The following is a 21,193-nucleotide window of genomic DNA, read 5'->3' on the forward strand; positions in this document are numbered from 1 at the left end:
CCTAGCATAGTGACTGGCATGTGGTAGATGCCCAGCAAGAATTGTTAAAAGAATAAGATATTAAAATCATAAACAGTTCTTGAGTCTTTGGAGATACCAGGAAATAAAAGACAACATCCCCATCCTCAATGAGAACATTTCAGAGAAGGAGGGATATATTCATTAGTTTACACACAAAAATTTTTATTGAGCACCTATTACATGCCCAGACTTCCCTGGTGGCTCAGATAGTAAAGCGTCTGCCTACAATGCAGGAGACCTGGGTTCCATCCCAGGGTCGGGAAGATTCCCTGGAGAAGGAAATGGCAACCCACTCCAGAACTCTTGCCTGGAAAATCTCATGGACACAGTCCACAGGGTTGCAAAGAGTCGGACACGACTAAGCGACTTCACTTTTTTTTTTCACTATTACATGCCCAAGACTAGAGCTTGAACAGTGAACAAGCCGGGCTCATGCCCTTATGGAGTTTGCATTCTAAGGAGGAGCCAGACATTTGTAAGCAGGTATTTACATGTCAAAATCAACTAAAATAATATATACAAGAATACACAACAGGGAAAGGACAATCTCTTCCGTAAATGGTGTTGGAAAAACTAGATAGCCACATGTAAAAGAAACATACAAAAATAAACTCTAAATGGATTAAAGACTTGAACCTAAGACCTGAAACCCTAAAACTCCTAGAAGAAAACATAGGCAGTAAGCCCCTTGACATCAGTATTGGTGATGACTTTTTGGCTCTGACACCAAAAGGAAAGGCAACAAAAGTAAAAATAAACAAGTGGGAACATATCAAACTAGAAAGCTTGCTCACAGCAAAGGAAACCATCAACAAAATGGCCAGGCAACCTACCCAATGGGAGAAAATACTTGCAAATCATACATCTGATAAGGAGTTAATATTCAAAATAAATGAAGAACTCATACAACTCAATAGCAAAAACCCCAAACAATCTGATTAAAAAATGGACCTGAATAGACATTTTTCCAAAGAAGACACGCAGATAACAGGTACTCAAAAAGGTGTTCCACATCCCTAGTCAGAGAAATGCAAATCAAAACCACAATGAGATATTATCTAACACTTATTATGATGGCTATTTTTTTCTAAAGATGAGAAATAACAAATGCTGGCAAGAACGGGGAGAAAAGGTGACCCTTGTGCACTATGGGAATGTAAACTGGCACAGTTGTGGGTAACAGCATGGAGGTGCCTCGAAAATTAAAAATAGAGCTACCGTAGGATCCAGCTATTTCACTTCTGAATGTTATCTGAAGGGAACAAAACCACTAGCTTTAAAACGTATCTGTACCCGCATGTTCACTGCAACATGACTCACCATAGCCACAGCATGGAAACAACCTAACTCTTCACCAGCTGATCAATAAAATGTGATATACACATAGATAACAGATTATTATTCAGCCACACACACACAAAAAATTCTTGCCATTTGGGACAACATGGGTGACTTCTGAGGGCATAATGATATGTGAAATAAGTCAGATAGAGAAAGATAAATATTATGGGAATATATGTGGAACCTAAAAAAGAAATAACAAAACCCCCAAATTTCACAGATACACAAAACAGATTGGTGATTGCCAGAGACTGGGGTGGACATTAGGCAAAATGAGTGAAGGTAATCAAAAGGCACAGATTTCCAGTTATAAAGTAGGTAAGTCCTGGGGGTGTAATGTACAGCATTATGTACATGTACATTTAGTAATACTGTAATGTGTATTTAAAAGTAGCTAAGAGAATAGATCTTAAAAGTTTTCATCACAAAAAAAAATGTATAACTATGTGTAGTGATGTTAACTAAACTTGAGGTCATCATTTAGAGACAAATATACACACACACATTATATATAAACATTATTTTATATACCTGAAACTAAGGTTATAGTTCAATTGTATCTCAATAAAAATGATACATACATACACACATATTATATATATACACATATATGTCTCAGCAATATGTTATATACTTTAACTGTTACCAAAATATTCAAACCACAATCCCTTTATGATTCCACTGACTGTCCTAAAGACTTACCTTTCCAAGCAGACCTGGCACCCACAGCTCCGCTACAAGCATGAACAGGTGAGTTCTCCCCATGGCCTCAAAGTAAATGGCTTGAACACAAAATCTCTCCCAAAGAACCACCAGTATACAAACATTTTTCTCCCACCATCCCCACTATTTTTTAACTTCCTGTTTGGGGAACACATTCAGAATGTTCAAGAATACTATAACAAACAACCTATCACATGGAATTGATATGTTAACATTTAAAAAATATTTGCTTTGTCTTTAAGAGGTTTAGAACAAAGAAGAGCCTTACACACACCCCAGACTAGACTGACGAGGCAGTCAAGCTATGCAGCACCCAGCTGTATTTTCAGACTCTGCCCAGGGAGCTCTTGGATTTTTAGAAGAGCCTCAAGGGGCCTGGCAAGGAAACCACAGGGAAATGAAAGATGAGAGGCAGAGTCTAAGGATCCCACCCCTGCTTTCCCCTTAGTAACTCACAGGCTGTGTTTTATAGCAGATTTCATTTGAAAAAAGGCTTCCGCTGAACCAACCAACATAAGAGAGGAGCTTTAATATGCAGTAAAAGCAATGAAGTTAAACTGATATGGATTGTTCCTGACCATAAGTAGGGGCAGGGGAGAAGGAGAGAGAACCAGGGGAGGAGTCATTTCATTTTCATTGTTTACAACATAAATCTAATGAGCTGTGAACATTTTCTCTAGAGACCAACTCAGGCTCTCCACAAAAACTCAGTTCTTCAAACCAATAAACTCGATTCTGTCATGTCAGACAAGTTGACCCCAGGGGTCTACCTACAGAGACAGACAAGACACTAAGCCGCTCTCACTTCCAAGAGAACTATTTAAAATGGGAATTGCTTCCTAAGGACACCTCAGTGGGTAGAGAGCTGTCTTCGAGTTTCCTAGTAGCGTCCTGTTTTCTTCATTTCTGAACCTAACTGCTGTTTTGCAGTCAGACTGGCTTTTATGGGTACACTGTGGAGTGGCGGGTTCCTAACAGGGTTCTGATAGTAGGTCCTTGCTCCTGTCCATCCAGGCTTGGTTTTAGCTTCTCTGACACAAATGAAGAGAACAGTAACCTAACCACAATTTCCAAGCTAGGCTGGCCAAGGTGACCACTGCATTGGGAAGGAATTAAGCTGTCTTTCCCTATCTTCTGCTCTGGGAGTCAAATAAAAGGCATTATTTGGAATATGGTCAGAAATTCAGCAAGAGTGAATAGAGAGCCAGGGAAAACCATCCTAAAAGAAATTCTCTTTTCTTATGAAAAAGTGTGTGTTTCAGAGACTTCTGACAGAATGAACAGAAGGCGTTTTGGTGAGGGGAGCACATTTGGAATTCAGTAACCTCCTCTGCCACTAGCTCCACTGTGAGAAATACGGGGCTCTGGCCTGTGCTTGGTTCAGACAGCCAGCAGATGGCAGTATAGAGCAACCACCCACTTCAACAGAAAAATCCTCTAAGGCTAAGATCAAATTCACACCAGCTCCTTGCCCACATTTTATATTCAGACCAGGAAGTGGAAAACAGTACCTTTTCAATCCTCTCTGTGACAGTCCTGAAACCTGGGCATGGGGAGATCTAATTCATGAGTATCATGAATATCAACGCAGACCTAAAGGACACGGCTTATTTTTTTCACTAGTTCATTGAACAGTTAAGTACATGGACTGGATTTATATCCCAGATCTGTGACATGGCAAGTGTTTAATCTTTCAAATCTTCGGTTGCCCTACCTGTAAACTGGAGAGAATATTAGCACTCACTCATCACAGCACTGTTGTGAAGATTCAGGGCAAGCATGTATTCAAACACTTGACCCAATGTCTGGCCCTCAGTATCAATCTGTGTCTGGCACTGGGTATCAATCCGGCACTTAGTATCAATAAGTATGTTATTGTTGTTGTTATTTCAACCAGCAGGTTTTTATTAGATTCACATCTCCATGGAGAACAGCTTGCTGTGCGTGTGGTCAGATTCTGTCCCCAGGCCGGGTCAGCACCAGGAGCTATGAAGTTGCCGCTGTGTCTCCCTGAGTCTGTTAGTTACAACCCTGTGTTACAACATATTTGTTGTGCTGTTTGCTATCATTTTGATATGTTAGCATTGCTGACTCTCAGAAGGAAAGGCTGTATCTGACACACAAAGAAAACTATTTGTGGAATAAAGTGCTTTTTCCCTCAATTATTTGGTCCAAGAAGGGAAGACTGGCAGTAGGGAGGGGAAGGGAGTTGGTCCTTATTGTTGTTGTTGTTCAGTCACTAAGTTGTGTCCGACCCTTTGCGACCCCATGACCTGCAGCATGCCAGGTTCCTCTCTCCTCCACTAATTCCTGGAGTTTGCTCAAATTCATGTACACTGGTTCGATGATGCTATCTAACCATCTCATCCCAGTAGCATATTGGACACCTTCCTACTAGGGGGCTCATCTTCTGGTATCATATCGTTTTGCCTTTTCATGCTATTCATGAGGTTCTTGGGGCAAGAATACTGAAATGGGTTGCCGTTTCCTCCTCCAATGGACCACGATGTGTCAGAACTCTTCACTAAGACCTGTCCATGTTGGGTGGCCCTGCATGGAATGGTTACTAGCTCCATTGAGCTATGCAAGCCCCTTCACCATGACAAGGCTGCAATCCATGAAGGGGTGGTACTTATCAGTGCTCTTAAACCTGGTGCATTGAGGCCTGATATATGGTAAAAACCAAGAACAGTTGCTCTAAACCTTACTGCTCATCAGAACCTACATGGAAAATGTTTTTAAAACATGGATGCCTCTATCCTACCCAGAAATTTCTCTCAGTTGGTCTGGAGTGGATCAGGGCATACTTATGTTTAGCTCCCTAGGGCTGAGAACCACTTATTGAGAACCAGCTGTAAACCACTTGTTGAGAACCAGTCACTACCAAGCTGTTCCAAAGCTAGTGTGTGTTCTCAGACTTTAGTCAACTGTTGAAAATTCAGATTTCTGGGCCTATTCTAATACAGTGGTTCTTCAGCCAGATATTGGAAAACTACTGTAGTAGATTAAAAAGCAGAAGGCCTGATGAGAAGATGGTCAAAAATAAGTGCAACTTTGAAAAATCTTTTCTGGGTCAAACAAGCCAGTCCTGTAAATGGGCAGGAATGGTTCTCCCAGACACTTCCAGCCCTGTGCCCAGAGCTTTGCTCATGTGCCCGAAAAGGCTTACAGCAATTCAAGAGGAGGCTCTTGGACAGCACCGGGCCCTAGGTGGAGACAGTAAATATCTGTTGAATACACGAGGAAACCATAGCATAGACAGTTTGCAATATTTGCCCCAAGTCCCAGAGTGAGCAGGTGATGGAGAGAAGATGAGGCTGCAGCCCATGCAAGTCTGGGGTAAACTCTCTTCTCCAAAAGGATATTTCCCTTCTTGGTGGATGCAGCCCCAGGACATGGTACCAAAGAACAAACAAGACAAGGTGATGGCCTTCTCCTAGCCTTGTTAAAGGTGCAATACTAAGGAGTGCCCCAGGTAAAAGGCAATATAAGGGTGAGCAGGAGACAGGTGATACTCCAAGGGAAGAAGGAGCTTGATTACTAGTGTGTGGGTTTATTGCTTGGCTTTCTGTCCCTTTCCATTGAGGTATGTTTCTGTTTTTGTGCTAATACCATGCTGTTTTGATTACTGTAGCTTTGTAGTATCGTCTGAAGTCAGGGAGCCTGATTCCTGATTTCTTTCTTAAAATTACTTTGGCTGTTTCAGGTTTTTTTTGTGTGTTTCCATACACATTCCCAGGTGGCGCTAGTGGTAAAGAGCCTGCCTGCCAATGCAGGAAACATGAGATGTGGGTTTGATCCTCAGGGAAGATCCCCTGGAGAAGGGAATGGCTACCCACTCCAGTATTCTTGCCTGGAATAGCCCATGGACAGAGAAGCCTGGTGAGCTACAGTCCTGGGGTCACAAAAGAGTCAGACATGAATGAGTGACTAACACTTAAATTCTTAAATGTAATTAAGAATTTCCAGATGGTGACGGCAACCACTAAACCGAGTGTAGGACTCTTCAGAGCAGGGAGCCCCGTGCAGTGAGGCAGACCTCAGGCTCCAGGAGCCAGCCCTGCCAGGAGACCCCAGGGCTACTGGAGGAAAAATGGGATGCTACACGCAGTGTGTTTAATACAAAGCACCATGCAGAACACTGACGTAAATTGCAGCAATATCTTTTTTGATCCATCTCCCAGAATAATGGAAATAAAAACAAAAAACCACAAATGGGACCTATTTAAATTCAAATGCTTTTAAATAACAGAGGAAACAATAAAACAAAAAGACAAACCATAGACTGGGAGAAAATATTTGCAAATGATGTGACTGACAAGGGATAAGTCTCCAAAATTTACAAACAGCTCTTAACACTTAAAAGCATCAAAATAAACAAATCAACAAATGGGCAGAAGACCTAAACAGACGTTTCCCCAAAGAAGACATACAGATTGCCAAGAGGCACATGGAAAGATGTTCAACATCACTAGTTATGAAAAAACTACAAATCAAAACTACGAGATATCACCTCACATCATCCAGATTGGTTATCATAAAAAAAATCCACAAACAATAAATACTGGAGAGGATGTGGAGAGAAGGGAACCCTCCTACACTGTTTGTGGGAATGTAAATTGGTATGGTCACTATGGAGAACAGTATGGAAATTCCTTAAAAAGCTAAAAATATAGCTACCATATGACCCTGTAATCCCACTCCTGGGCATATATCTGGAGAAAAACATGATCTGAAAGGATACATGCACTCCAATGTTCATTGTAGCACTGTTTACAATAATCAAGACACAGAAGCAACCTAACTGTCCATTGACAGAGGAATAGATAAAGAAGAAAGATGTGGTACATTTATACAGTGGAATATTACTCAGCCATTGAAAAGAATGAAATAAATCCATTTGCAGCAACATACAGACCTAGAGATTGTCATACTGAGTGAAGTCAGTCAGATAGAAAAGGAGAAATATAGTATGACATATCATATGTGGAATCTCAAAAGAAAATGATATAAATGAAATTACTTACAAAACAGAAAGAGACTCACAGACGTAGAGAACAAACTTATGGTTGCTGAGAGGAAGGGACAGTTAGGGAGTCTGATACAGACATGTACACACTGCTATATTTAAAACAGATAACCAACAAGGACCTACCGTATAGCACATGGAACTCTGCTCAATGCTATGTGGCAGCCTGGATGGGAGGAGGGATGGGGGAGAATGGATACATGTATATGAATGACTGAACTCCTTCACTGTTCACCTAAAATTGTCGTAACACTGTTAATCAGCTGTACCTCAATACAAAATAAAAAGTTTAAAAAAACCACAAAGCGCCATGAGTCTGTGACATGACGTGTCCACAGCCTGCTGCTCCCATGTACAAGGGCTGTCTGAGAACTTCCAGCAGATATTCTTTACTAAGTCCCTGGCTATTTCAAAATCCACTTCACAGGATCCCAAATCCCACAGCCTCAGGAATTCTGAAGGATCACATAGCCTAACGGAACCCCAGAAGACAGAACACATGTTAAGCTGCCTCCAGTCCAGGGAAGGAACACCCAGGCTGGTTTTTCAAGGAGGCTGGCTCACTTGGAGTGTTTATAGGGGAATTACTACCAGAACGAACCAGTCAGTCAGCCTTTGCTTGTCTGACACCTCATTCCATGCGGAGTCTGAACAAACAACGGCATATGTGCCCCTGGTGGCACACCTAACCACCCTCAGCTCCCACATGTTCCTCTCCAGGGCCTCCACTTCCTCAGAACAACAGTGACGTGACAGGCACAGCCCAAAGGATAAAGGCGAGCAGGCAGGAGAGAGGTGATGGAGGTGATGGTAGTGGAAGTGAGCAATCAAGCACCCAAGGGACCAGGAGAATCCCAGAAGATACTTGCTTTGTCTGTAACATCAACAAGGCTGTTCTCAGATCTGAGAATCGGTCCTTTGAACCTTCTATACCAGGGTTTCTCAATCATGCCACTGTTAACATCTGGGGCCGAAAAATTCTTAGTCAAGGTATCCATCATCACGAGTTGTCACTGTAGGATGTTTACCAGTGTCCTGTATTCGGGAATGCCAGTAGCACCCTCCCAGGTGACAACAATGCCAAATGTCTCCCGGGAGACAAAAACACCTTGATTGAGAACCACTGGACTGAATGATTCTCAGTGTAGTCTGAAGAAGAAGAATGGTATTAAGAATAGGTAGTGTGGAACAGTTACCTGGGCTCCCACCTCTAATCCTGCCCCACTTCCTGCTCCAGAGCAGGTGGCGCCCTGACCATGACACTCACCCCCTTAAGCCCTTCTATGACCTCCTACTGCTGGTCTGTGGGGGCCAAGCGTGAACACAGCAGTTATCTGTTCCTCCCTCTGCAGCCTCGTCACCTGTCATTCTGGGCTCCAGGCCCACAACATACTCTTCATTTATTTGTCTGTTTTCAGGGTACCGGCCGGGGCCAGGCACTATTCTCAGAGCTTGGGAGGCATCAGTGAACAAAGAGGCGCCTGCCCTTGTAGAAACAAACAGCTGTACACATAACAAACAGGTAAGTCATACTGCTTGTTACAAGATGAAAAGAAGATGTAGGAGGACATGATCAGGAGTGCCGGGGCACTGGAGGTAGAGTGGCTTGTGATTTTAAATAAGGTCATCCGGGCAGCTTCGCTTGAGTGAAGGCTTGAAGGAGAAGGGTGGTGATCATGCAGGCTCCTAGGGAGAGTGCTGCAGGCAGCGGGAGCAGCCTGGGAGCATAGAGACGGGGTTAGTAACAGGAGCAGCCTGAGCAGACGGCGGAGCAGAGGAAGGGGAATGGGAGGGGGACGGGTAGGCAGGCCATCCTGAGGATGTGGACTCGTTTTCAGAGGAAAATGGGAACTGTGGCAGGGTTTTGAGGACATGTGATCTGGCTCATGTAAATGCTGAACCATTCCCTCTAGCTGCTGTTCTAAGAATAATGGCTGAAGCGGGAACCCAAGTTACAAAGCAACTTCTATAGCCTGTGTGCAAGATGGTGGGAGCAGCAGAGACGATGAGAAGGCTCAGAAGGGGCGTCTCGTATCCTCGAGGCTTCAGGCTCCTTCTCTTGCTCAAGGCTGAGCGAATGCTGCTTGACCTAACGCAAGATACCTCTAGACTCGGAGTTCATTAGACACAGCAACAATTCAATTAATATGTGTTGAGAGTTAAAATAAACACACCAAAAACTCCAATAAAATGCCTGAGGCAGACTTTTTAGAAGCGCCTAACCAGTTCTAGGCATGTATCTGACACTTAGTAGATGTCTAATAAATGCTTAATGAGTGGATAAATGAATGATGCATCTTATACTGTGTGAATAATTATTGTACTCCTTTAGACATACTCATTTACAACCATTAACTCCAAGTATTTTATTACCATAGATGTAATTCATTTTGATTGCCGTGCATTAACACTTATTTTTGGTTTTTCTTGCTACCACTATAAGTCACTTAAGCTTCATTATGTTACCCAGAACATAAATTTGTTTTAAAAATGATCAGACTCAAAGTGAACTTTTGTTGAGTTTGGTATGAGACTTGAGTTAGAGCCCTAAGCCTACAGTTAGCTTGACACCAGGGGCCTTGAGCCTCATCCTACTCAACATAAGGTGAGAGTTTCACATGCTGACATTGTGTGGCACTGTCTCTCCCAGCATGAAAACTCCAGAACTTGATAGTCACTGAAAACTATATTGGAGGTTCACCATCCCATACATTTGAAATTTTTGGAGATAGGCACATTTTGGAAATCTAAAAATTCTGGATTTTGCTCATGTAATAGACCCAGTGGAGTCTGGGGCAGCATCTTGAAATTAATATTTCTGTAGTAAAGCATATTTACACATATGAAGACAATAAACAGCTTCATCTAAGTGTGAGTCAAGTTTTGCTGCCAAATTAGTTATAAAAAATATTTTGGAACAAAAAGGATGTTGGACCTTTACTTTATACTATATGCAAAAATTACCTCAAAGACCTAAATAAAAGAGCCAATATCATAAAACATTTATAAGAAATCTTCATAAAATTGAATTTGGCAATAATTTCTTGGTATGACACCAAAAGCACAGGTAACAAAAGAGAAAAACAGATATATCGGATTACATCAAAATAAAAAGTTTTTATGTATTACAGGACATAATCAGCAGAGTCAGAAGGCAACATATGAAATGGGAGAAATTATTTACAAGTCATATATCTGATAAGGGATTAATATCTAAGATATATAAAGAATTCTTATACCTTGGCAAAAACAACTTGATTTTAAAATGGTCAAAGGACTTGAATAGAAATTTCTCCGAAGATAACATACAAATGGCCAACAAGCTTATGAAAGATGCTCAACATCAGAAGTCATTAGGGAAATGCAAATGAAAACCACAAGGAGATACCACTTCATACATATCAGAATGGCTATTATCAAAAACCATAAAGAAAGTATTGGTGAGGATGTGGAGAAATTGAAATCCTTCTGCACTGCTGGTAGGAATGTAAAACTGGTACAGCTATTATGAAAAACAGTATGAAAGTTTTTCAAAAAAATAAAAAACAGAAGTACTATATGATCCAGTAGTTCACTTCTGGATATATATCCCAAAGGCCCGGACTGGAAAAGGTCAATCCTTATCCCAATTCCCAAGAAGGGCAGTAGTAAAGAATGTGCAAACCATCAGACAATTGCACTCATCTCCCATGCTAGCAAGGTCATACTCAAAATACTGCATGCTAGGCTTCAGCATCATGCAAACCAAGAAATTTCAGACATCCAGTCTGAGTTTAGAAAAGGCAGAGGAACCAGAGATCAAATTGCCGATGTTCGAGGAACCAGAGATCAAATTGCCAACAGTTGTTGGATCATAGAGAAAGCAAGGGAATTCCACAAAAACATCTACCTCTGTTTCATCGACTACACTAAAGCCATTGTGTGGATCAAGACAAACTGTGGAAAGCTCTTAAAGAGACAGGAATACCAGACCACCTTACTTGTTTCCTGAGAAACCTGTATGCGGGTCAAGAAGCAAGTCAGAACTCCGTATGAGCAACTGGGGCTTCCCTAGTGGCTCAGATGGTGAAGAATCCACCTGCAATGGGGGAGACCTGGGTTCGACCCCTGGGTTGGGAAGATCCCCTGGAGGAGAGCATGGCACCCCATTCCAGTATTCTTGCCTGCAGAATCCCCATGGACAGAGGAGCCTGGTGGGCTACAGTCCATGGGGTCACAAAAAGTTGGACATGACCGAGCAACTAAGCACAGCGCAGCACAGCATGGAACACTGATTGGTTTAGGACTGAGAAAGCAGTACAACAGGGCTGTCTGTTGTCACCCGGCTTGTCTAACTCATACTCTGAGCACCTCATGAGAAATGCCAGACTGGATGAGTTATAAGTTAGAAGCAACATAAGCAGAAGAAACATCAACAACTTCAGATATGTGGATGATATCACTCCAATGGCAGAAAGCAAAAAGGAACTAAAGAACCTCCTGATGAGGGTGAAGGAGGAAAGTAAAAAAGCCAGCTTAAAACTAAATATTAAAAATAACTAAGATAATGGCATCAAGCCCCATTACTTCATGGCAAATAGAAGGGGGAAAGGTGGAAGTAGTGACAGATTTCCTCTCCTTGGGCTCTAAATTCACTATGAATGGTGACTGTAGACATAATATCAGAAGACGACTGCCTCTTGGCAGGAAAGCTATAACAAACCTCTGTGCTGAATAGCAGAGACATCACTTTGCTGACAAAGGTCTGTATAGTCAAGGCTATGGTCTTCCCAGTGGTCACATATGGTTGTGTGAGCTGGACTGTAAAGAAGGCAGAACGCCAAAGCACTGATGCCTTCAAACTGTGGTGTTAGAAAAGACTCTTGAGAGTCCCTTGGACTGTGAGATCAAACCAGTCAATCCTAAAGGAAATCAATTCTGAATATTCATTGGAAGGACCAATGCTGAAGCTGAAACTCCAATATTTTGGCCACCTGATGCGAAGAGCCAACTCACTGGAAAAGACTCTGATGCTGGGAAAGACTGAGGGCAAGAGGAGAAGGGGGTGACAGAGGATGAGATGGTTGGATGGCATCATCGACTCAATGGACATGGAGTTTGAGCAAACTGCAGGAAATAGTGAAGGACAAGGAAGCCTGGCATGCTGACTGAACAACAACAAGAAACACTGCTTTACTAGAATCCACTCCTTTCAAATGGATCTTTGTTTCCATTTTGAAGCCGAGCCTGAAGGTGGAGGAAAAGTCAAGACTTCTTGTGAGGGTAATTGCTGGGGGGCATAGGGCAGGAAAGGGTGGGGCAAAGTACCTCCAAAGTTCTGTCCTTTCTTTCTTCCTCTTATTTCCCTCTCCCCACCCTCTTTTCTTCACTCCCCTTTCACCCACACTGTCTGCAAATGCTCAGAGAGCTAAGGTTGACCGGTTGAAACTAGACCAGAAAACTGTATACATTTCAACTACTTTTAATCCTCATCTCAAATCCTACATATTTTAATCTTTATTCTCGTGCTGGGTCTCCCATCTCACTCTGACCTCACTCATTCCTTCAGGTGCCTTAGAGTGTGCCCCAAAACAGGGTGGCCCTGGCAACTGCCTCAGGAAACACGATGGAGGGCCTGTTCTGAGATATGCAAAGCAGTTTCTGAACTCAGCAGACCCCTGCCCTGCTTCAGTGTGATGATGGCGCCAAGGCCCACCCGAAGGCAACAGGGGGTCCCTAAGGTGATTCAGGATCATGGCAGGTTTCCCCTGCAAGGGTCTGTCCACACAGGCTCAAGAACTAGATGAGTTGAGAGTGAAGAGTGAGCCAGATTTAGGGTTGTTATCAACACTTCAACCAGGAGCCTCTCATTAGTTTTACTCTAGACATTTATTCTGCTCTATGCTAAGGGCTAATTGCTAACCAGCAATGCTTTGGGAGTTTGACAGTACATAATGTGCTCCTGTTACAGTGCTGCCAAAAGTGTGACAGGCAAAGGCATCACTGATAGTGAGGATGCTACATGGACAAAATTTTGTATTTCAATGGCTAGAACTTACTTTAACAAGTAAAAAATATGTATAAATAAAGTATATTAAAGCCATAATTTCACAGATATTAATTGCCTATGAGGAGAGGTAAAATAAAGGAGAGAAAGAAATGCATTAACATTCATTTAAAGTAAAACATGAAGTAAATAAGAGTATCAGTAATGAGCTGCAACTATAAAAATTGAGGTGGCAAGAAAATGGCACCCATTCTCATAGCTCTGTTGGGCCCAAACTGCAGTGTGGTCTATACAATCCTTTAAAAACACAGTCCATTACTTTTCCTGAAATACAGGCTATTGTCCCTCTGGTTATCCACCTAAAAACACATGCTAATCCCCACCCCCCACCCCAATCAACTGTAAGTCCAGGCACCACAGGCCCCACCTATGAGGTGCAGACCTGCTGAAGGACATTCCGTCCCCTGCGCACCACCTGCATCAGCTTTGATCCTGGCCAAGTGAGTATGTGTGGAAATCAGCTGAGACTGAAAGAAAACAGCAAGTGTCCCTGATGATCTTCCTTTGACTCTGGGGACAGGAGCTGACCATGGGGTTGGCAGTCAGTACAAACCCCCAGCTATACAGATGCTTGTGCTAAACCAGCTCCTGAAATCTCCTTTGGGAGCCTGAAGTCAGGGACTGGGTATCAGGTAGAAAAGTATAGCAGGGTAAATATGGCTTCTGTCCTGGTCCCCACACTTTAAAATTTATACTTTATGTGATAAAACTTCTGGATGAGCTGGCTAAAGTGATTGCCAAAAAGGAATCATTATTTCTGGTTTCCCTTGTGGCTCAGGTGATAAAGAATCCTCCTGCAATGCAGGAGACCTGGGTTTGATCCCTGGGTTGGGAAGATCCCCTGGAGAAGGGAAAGGCTACCTACTCCAGTATTCTGGCCTGGAGAATTCCATGGACTGTATAGTCCACGCGGTCACAAAGAGTCAGACATGACTGAGCAATTTCTCTTTCTTTATTCTAGCATTGTTAACGTTGCTCTTATGGCACTTACTTGCTTAGGTCTGCCTGAAGTATTTTTGGGGATAAAGTCTGCTTGGCCCATGCTCTCCAGCAGAGAACTCAAGGGCCTTGACTGTCTCCCTGTCCATGCAATGAAGTGGCCACTAAATTCTACAACCTCCTGTATCGACCCCAGGGTCTTGTACTCAGGAAAGTATCCACCTCAGGATCGTGAGCAAGAGAATAGCAATCCAATCTCCAGGTGAGCTGACTGTGAACACATTTTTTTGTGTTTGTATTTCATAGATATTTAAAGAATCTGGACTCTGGGCATATGTAGGAAGTACAGTGACTAGCTCACTTCCCTGTTGCTCAATTTTTAAGAAAGTTTTGGTTGAAAACAACATTATTTAAGGAGGATGGCTGAAGCATAGTGATCCATGCATTCTTCTCTCAGTCCTCTGGAATCTACCCCAGGCCAGCAGAGAGCTCTGAGAATGGCCACACCATTTGGTATATGGAAGAACCTCTGTGGCTACACTGCCATCAGCCAACATAAGAGGGGCTTCATGAAAAACAACCAGGTTGAGTATCAGGTCACTTCAGGCTTTTTGAGGATGTTGGGTCTCATGTCACAGAGACCCCTCTAGGAAGATTCTCAGGACTTTCTCTCCCATCTCAGCACTGGGAGTAATTCCCCTTCATCTGGGCAATGAGTAAGTTTTCATCTTGCTGATGCCACAACTCATGGTACTAAGCACCCCTCCCTGAGTGCTGGCCGCAGGGGCCATGAGCCATCTGAGGCCCACCTGAGCATGTGAACAGAGCTTCCACGTGAGGTCAGTGGATTAACATCATTTGTGACTTCATCTTATCTTTCATATTTATATTTTCCACTTTAATCTCTCAGTCCCAAATTCTTTCTATGAAAAATGAGATAATGAGCCTATCATGAGAATTTAAAAAGATGTATATAAACTGCTTTACATTTTCTGGTACACATACTTAACATACTGTAATAATAGCCAACATTTACTGAGTGCCGACTATGCACAATGACTTACTCTAAGCACTTTGCAAGTGTGTTTGGTCCTCATATAACTCTATGAAGTTGGCGCTGGTATTATGCTCATCTTGCAGATAAGGAAACTGAGGCCCAGAGATACTAAGAAATTCGACCAAGGTCTCAGATCTATAAGGGGTAAAACTTGGATTTGAACCCAAGACCCCTGACTCTGAGCCCATGCCCACGTTCCTACTACTATGGTAGCTATTCCACTAAAACTATTTTTTAAAAATAATTTCTCTTGTTTTTTCCTTTTTATTTATTTGTCAGAGGCTGCATGCAGTTACATTTAGGGTCACTAACTTGTTCACAAATTCCCAGTTTTATAAGTTAAAGTCCCAACTCCCAGGACACCACTTAGTAGTTTTTACCATTACATTGTTTATCTTTGCAGTAGGACCACTGGTAGTACCTACAGATACCTTTGTGAAAATTAGGAAAAGAGGTATCCATTTACTTTTAACATATTTTTTATCTTGTATTCATTACATTTATGTAAACTGTCTTAAATCCTTAATGGAGTAACATGGGATAAGAGAAATATAAATACACATTCCCACACTGTATTTAACACTTTAATAAGAGCTATCAGTAAGTATTAATACATGCATTACCTTTATATCCTTGTTCTGTCTCCCTGAGATCAATTTTGGTTATTGGTTTGAAATCAGTATCCCATAATCGTATACACCCATCTCGTCCACCAGTAGCAAAGCCTTCTTCACAAGCATACATGCTGAAGATTCCAGCCTGTTGATTAAGGCACATAATGCTGTAATCATTCTAAATAGTCATTATATTTGGATCTTGATAATTAAAATATAAAACAAAAACAAAACAAAAATGAAGACAAATCCCCTGTTCTCTATTGAAATCCTGGCAATAGAACAAGGAGCCATTTGTAACATCCCTTTTAGCTAAAATCTAGCTAGATTAAAAATTCATAATAACCACCAAAGCAAACTAGCTCAAGTGCTCCTTTGTTATGATGATACAAACTATGGAATGTAAAAAAATTTCCAAGAATTCCTTGGCTGAAGCAGATACAGAAATAATAAATTTCTTTCTGTGACAACTGATCATTATAAAGACAGTGGTGGGGGTGTTTCATATAAGTGAAAGTTGCTCAGTCATGTCCGACTCTTTGCAACCCCGTGGACTATACAGTTCGTGGAATTCTGCAGGCTAGAATACTGGAGTGAGTAGCCTTTCCCTGCTCCAGGGGAATCTGGGATCTTCCCAACCCAGGGATCGAACACCAGGTCTCCTGTATTGTAGGCAGATTCTTTACCAGCTGAGCCATAGAGGAAACACAAGAACACTGGAGTAGATAGCCTATCCCTTCTCTAGCGGATCTTCCCAACCCAGGCATCAAACCAGGGTCTCCTGCATTGCAGGCAGTTTCTTTACCAACTGAGCTATCAAATTCCTTCCCAAAACAAGTAAAGATATGTGGGTTAGGAACACAAACACTTCTATAGATACAACAGAAGAAATGCATCCCAATGAGTTCAAGTAGGCACTATCTGAGCCTAAATGAAAGCATAAGTTACTCTTATGTTAGCTTGTTAAGCATCAGCTGAAGATGCTTTTCACATCTGATATGGTTTAGGAACTTAAAGCTGCTTTTTCATGGGAAAATGTGCTACAAGAGTATAATGTTGACATAATATCCAGTGTAAAGAGAAATCAGGTTACTAAGGCTGGAAAAGTTGGCTTAAAGCTCAACATTCAGAAAACTAAGATCATGGCATTTGGTCCCATCACTTCATGGGAAATGGATGGGGAGACAGTGGAAACAGTGACAGACTTTAATTTTTTGGACTCCAAAATCACTGCAGATGGTGATTGCAGCCATGAAATTAAAAGACGCTTACTCCTTGGAAGGAAAGTTATGACCAACCTAGACAGCATCTTAAAAAGCAGAGACATTACTTTGCCAACAAAGGTCTGTCTGGTCAAGGCTATGGTTTTTCCAGTGGTCATGTATGGATGTGAGAGTTGGACTGTGAAGGAAGCTGAGAGCCGAAAAATTGATGCTTTTGAACTGTGGTGTTAGAGAAGACTCTTGAGAGTCCTGTGGACTGCAAGGAGATCCAACCAGTCTATCCTAAAGGAGATCAGTCCTGGGTGTTCATTGGAATGACTGATGCTGAAGCTGAAACTCCAATACTTTGGCCACCTCATGCAAAGAATTGACTCATTGGAGAAGACCCTGATGCTAGGAGGGACTGGGGGCAGGAGGAGAAGGGGACGACAGAGGATGAGATGGCTGGATGGCATCACCGACTCGATGAACATGGGTTTGAGTCAACTCCGGGAGTTAGTGATGGACAGGGAGGCCTGGCGTGCTGTGATTCATGGGGTCGCAAAGAGTCGGACACGACTAAGCGACTGAACTGAAGGCAGGTTCTTTATGAATGAGGACCAATACTGACCTTTTAATTGTTTCAAGAGCTGTTTCATAATTACCAAAGCCAAGAAAATTGGTCTTCAACATATGAGAAAGGTCTAAAATTTCATAGTTCCTTTGCTAAGAGTTGCTTAAACTTGTTTTCATGTTCACAGTAATACAGCATCAGTTTGGAGGCAATAAGTTAAAGGTCTGCTGAGTTTCTGATATTATTTTACCAAATTTCCACTTATTACAACAGACTTTACCTTTCACATTATCTCCCCATTCTTCTGGGCATTTTCACTCTATCATCTGTAGATACAGCAATGAAATTACTTTACTATATGTCAAAATTGAGCGTAGTGTTTCAGTATTAAGTTTGTCCTTGTTCTTACAGAGCAGACCATCAAAAGAATTTATCAATGGTTTCCGCTTGCATTTTAAGAACTTGTGGTGGGGACGTGGAGGTGACACTCCCTCACTCGGGGTGAGGAAAATCTACCTTTCTAGCCACTATAAAAATGATAGTTGTCTCCACCATGTTGGCCACAGGCCAGCAGCAGTGACATCATTCCAGGTCCACTGAGTCACTGTATGTATTTTAACAAAATCTCCAGGAGATTCATACACATGTAAAAGTTTGAGAAGTGCTGGTCTATAAGATGAAACTGACAATGAAATACTTCTAGTTTCTGTGAAACTGCTGCTTATAAATTACACTAATCAGCCAATTGATAGAGGTAAAGGCTAATGAAGTTATCATGCTTTTGAAATATTAAATTCTTCTAAGTGAACAAAAATAATTAGGGAAATCTTTCATGACTTCTGCATATTCAGCAGAATTAGCTAATACTAAAGCAACAGGGAAAAAATACAGAAATTTGTGACATTAACTTATTTAATAAGTAATTTACAAATTTCCATATGAGAATACTTACACTATGCGCTCCTTGAATGGTGCGGACTAAATTGAGCCCTTTCCAGACATAGATGTCGCCGTTTAAAGCACCAGAGTAGGTGATGTCTTCTTTGGCACATGCAAGGCAAAGGATGGTCTGAAGATCCCCAGTTTTGCCAAATATTCCTCTTTTTGCAGTCAGGGCATTTCCACAGAGCGTCCAAAACTAGAACATAAGTGATAAATAATCCAAAAACAGTCTTCTGATGCATCTCACTATTGGTATTATCGGGTGATGTTTCAATACATTTTACATAATTTTCTAGAGCTGAACTATAATAAATATACAGGCTTCCCAGGTGGCTCTAGTGGTAAAGAACCTGCCTGCCAATGCAGGAGACATAAGAAACACAGGTTTGACCTCTGGGTTGGGAAGATGCCCTGGAGAAAGTAATGGCAAGCCACTTCAGTATTCTTACCTGGAGAATCCCCATGGACAGAGGAGCCTGGCAAGCTATGGTCCATAGGGTCGCAAAGAGTCGGACACAACTGAAGTGACTTAGAACACACATAATAGATATACATAATTTAACTTGTTTTGCTATAACAGTAGAAATTGTAAAACATTTTAGCCAACTACTAGCAGTAAAAAAAAATTGTAACAGTACATTTTAAACTTTCAAAGTCCTAAAATTCCAAAACTTTGCTAAATGTTTAATGTTCATTTAGTATAAAATGCCAATGTTCTCAGAATTGGGATAAAAATGGATGAATCATGTTTTTGTTTCATTTCTTGCCAAATTAAAGCACTAGGGTAGGTTTATCATAGAGAAATTTAGAAACAGAGAGAAGTAAAAGAGGAAAATTGACATTATTCCCAATATCCCAACATGTCAATATATCTTCTAGGTATTTTTTGATGTATATATGTTTTTTAAAATAATTTCTAATTAAAATGATATAAATTTGTAAGTAGAAACATTACTCAGAAATATGTTTCTAAATATGTTATATTTCATATAGTCAAATAATTGACTAGGCCTCTCAGTTTTAGCTGCATAATTTATTATGTAGACAATCATAAGCATAAAGGCGGAGTTACTTTATAGATGGTAGCAGGAAGACTCCTATGGTTATGTAGAAATTATTTCACTTTGACACAGTTTTTTTTTTCAGTACGTGAACTGGTATAAATTTACTGCGATGTACATATGTAGCCTCACAATTTATAAAGCCTCTTTACACATGTTTAGTCATTTTATCTTCATAATATCCTCACAAATAGGCTAAGACAGATGTTATTAGTATACTCATTTGGAAGCGAAAGAAGGCATAAGTGACTTGCCGAAGGTTCAACAGAGAAAATATTGAAATATTTGTCTTGAGAACTTTAAATATAATAAAGAAGATACATACAAAACAAAAAAGATCATTTTAAAGCAGCATATTCTGACTTACATACAAGTGGTAAGGAAATTCTAAGACAGAGAACCAGAATTCTCTGGAAAGAGCAAGAATAGGATTTGAATCAGTGGTGAGGAAGAAACTGCACTGTGGATTAGGAGAGTAGGGTTAGTTACATGGAGGTGACAGGAAATGTGTGAGGAAAACTCAGAGGCAACCTTAACACTTGTGCTTGCAGAAGAGGAAAAATAATGGTCTTCACAGAGTAGATGGGAATCCAAGGAAGCAGTTCTAGATGGCTTCACCATCCAGGAGGGCCAAGGGCTCAGGCAACTGTGTAGGTGGTGGCTCTTGAGAGGATGAAAGGCAGGTGTGCAATCATTCAAAAAAACACAAGATTCTTTTCCATTAAATGTCAACTCTGGGAATTTGTTTCTTCGGCTATTAATATTTTTACCAAAAAGCACTAAGGTATACATCAAAAGACTAAGAACAATCTAGGGACGGATAGGTATATGCTTTGGGAAAGCATGTAAGTATTAACTTTGAGCCTGAACAAACTATGAGATATGAACGACTACTGGTTGTACATACATACATGCCAAAGAATCTGCCCTTCCACAGGTGATACTTAAGGCAGACATTTTTCATTCTTTTTGTCCCCATGCCTGAAAACTAAAAGGAGAGTAACTATTCGGTAATTATTATCCCTTTGACTTGGGATGTGCATTTTGGCCCAAGTTACTGAAATATTTCTAGATGGACAACCACACACAAAAAAAAAGACTGGTATCCTCAGACACAAAGATTTTTCTGATGAAATCACCCAGTCAGATGGTATAATGTCAACATGAAACATTCCAGATGATCAAATAATTCTCTAAAAAAGACATACATAGCTGTAATACCAAGACAGGTATGAAATTTTCTGCAGAAGATAGCAAGTCTGAGATGCTATATCTTTTTGAGAAGCACTACATGTTTGGAAAACTGTGACAGATTAGTGAAGCAACACCCCATTAAACTCACATTAAAGGAAAAGACACTGTTTATCTTCTCCAATCTCCATTCACAGATTGTAATGCAAATTCTGTTAGAACTGCAGGTACCTGGGAGCTCATCTGGCCCTCAGTAATCCCTAAGGTCCCTTCCGCCTGCGACTAGACAACCAAGCAAAAGCAATAATATCCAACAAACATGGTAGATTCATTTTCTGCAAAACCAATGAAGCAGTTGATGCTCCACTGCTACTGTTTTTCAAGCATTTGTTTCAGGTAATTGTAATTTGCCTGTTTGCTGAACACTGGGGATTGCAAAACGAGAAAGGATTT

The 21,193-nt window shown here is 41.2% G+C and overlaps 1 protein-coding gene across 2 annotated transcripts in view; it reads right to left on the reverse strand.

Annotated features, from left to right (window-relative positions):
- EML6 (EMAP like 6) overlaps positions 1-21,193 on the reverse strand; it is a 276,659-nt gene that overhangs the window by 133,367 nt on the left and 122,099 nt on the right. For both annotated transcript variants that reach the window (XM_043918006.1, XM_043918005.1), the window contains exons 6-7: positions 18,499-18,684; positions 15,780-15,915 (exon numbers count right to left, since the gene is read on the reverse strand). In XM_043918006.1, the coding sequence (XP_043773941.1) occupies positions 15,780-15,915; positions 18,499-18,684 (322 nt within the window). The remainder of the gene's footprint in view (positions 1-15,779; positions 15,916-18,498; positions 18,685-21,193) is intronic.

Source organism: Cervus elaphus, chromosome 11 (genome assembly GCF_910594005.1).
Source record: "Cervus elaphus chromosome 11, mCerEla1.1, whole genome shotgun sequence".
Lineage (NCBI taxonomy): Eukaryota > Metazoa > Chordata > Mammalia > Artiodactyla > Cervidae > Cervus > Cervus elaphus.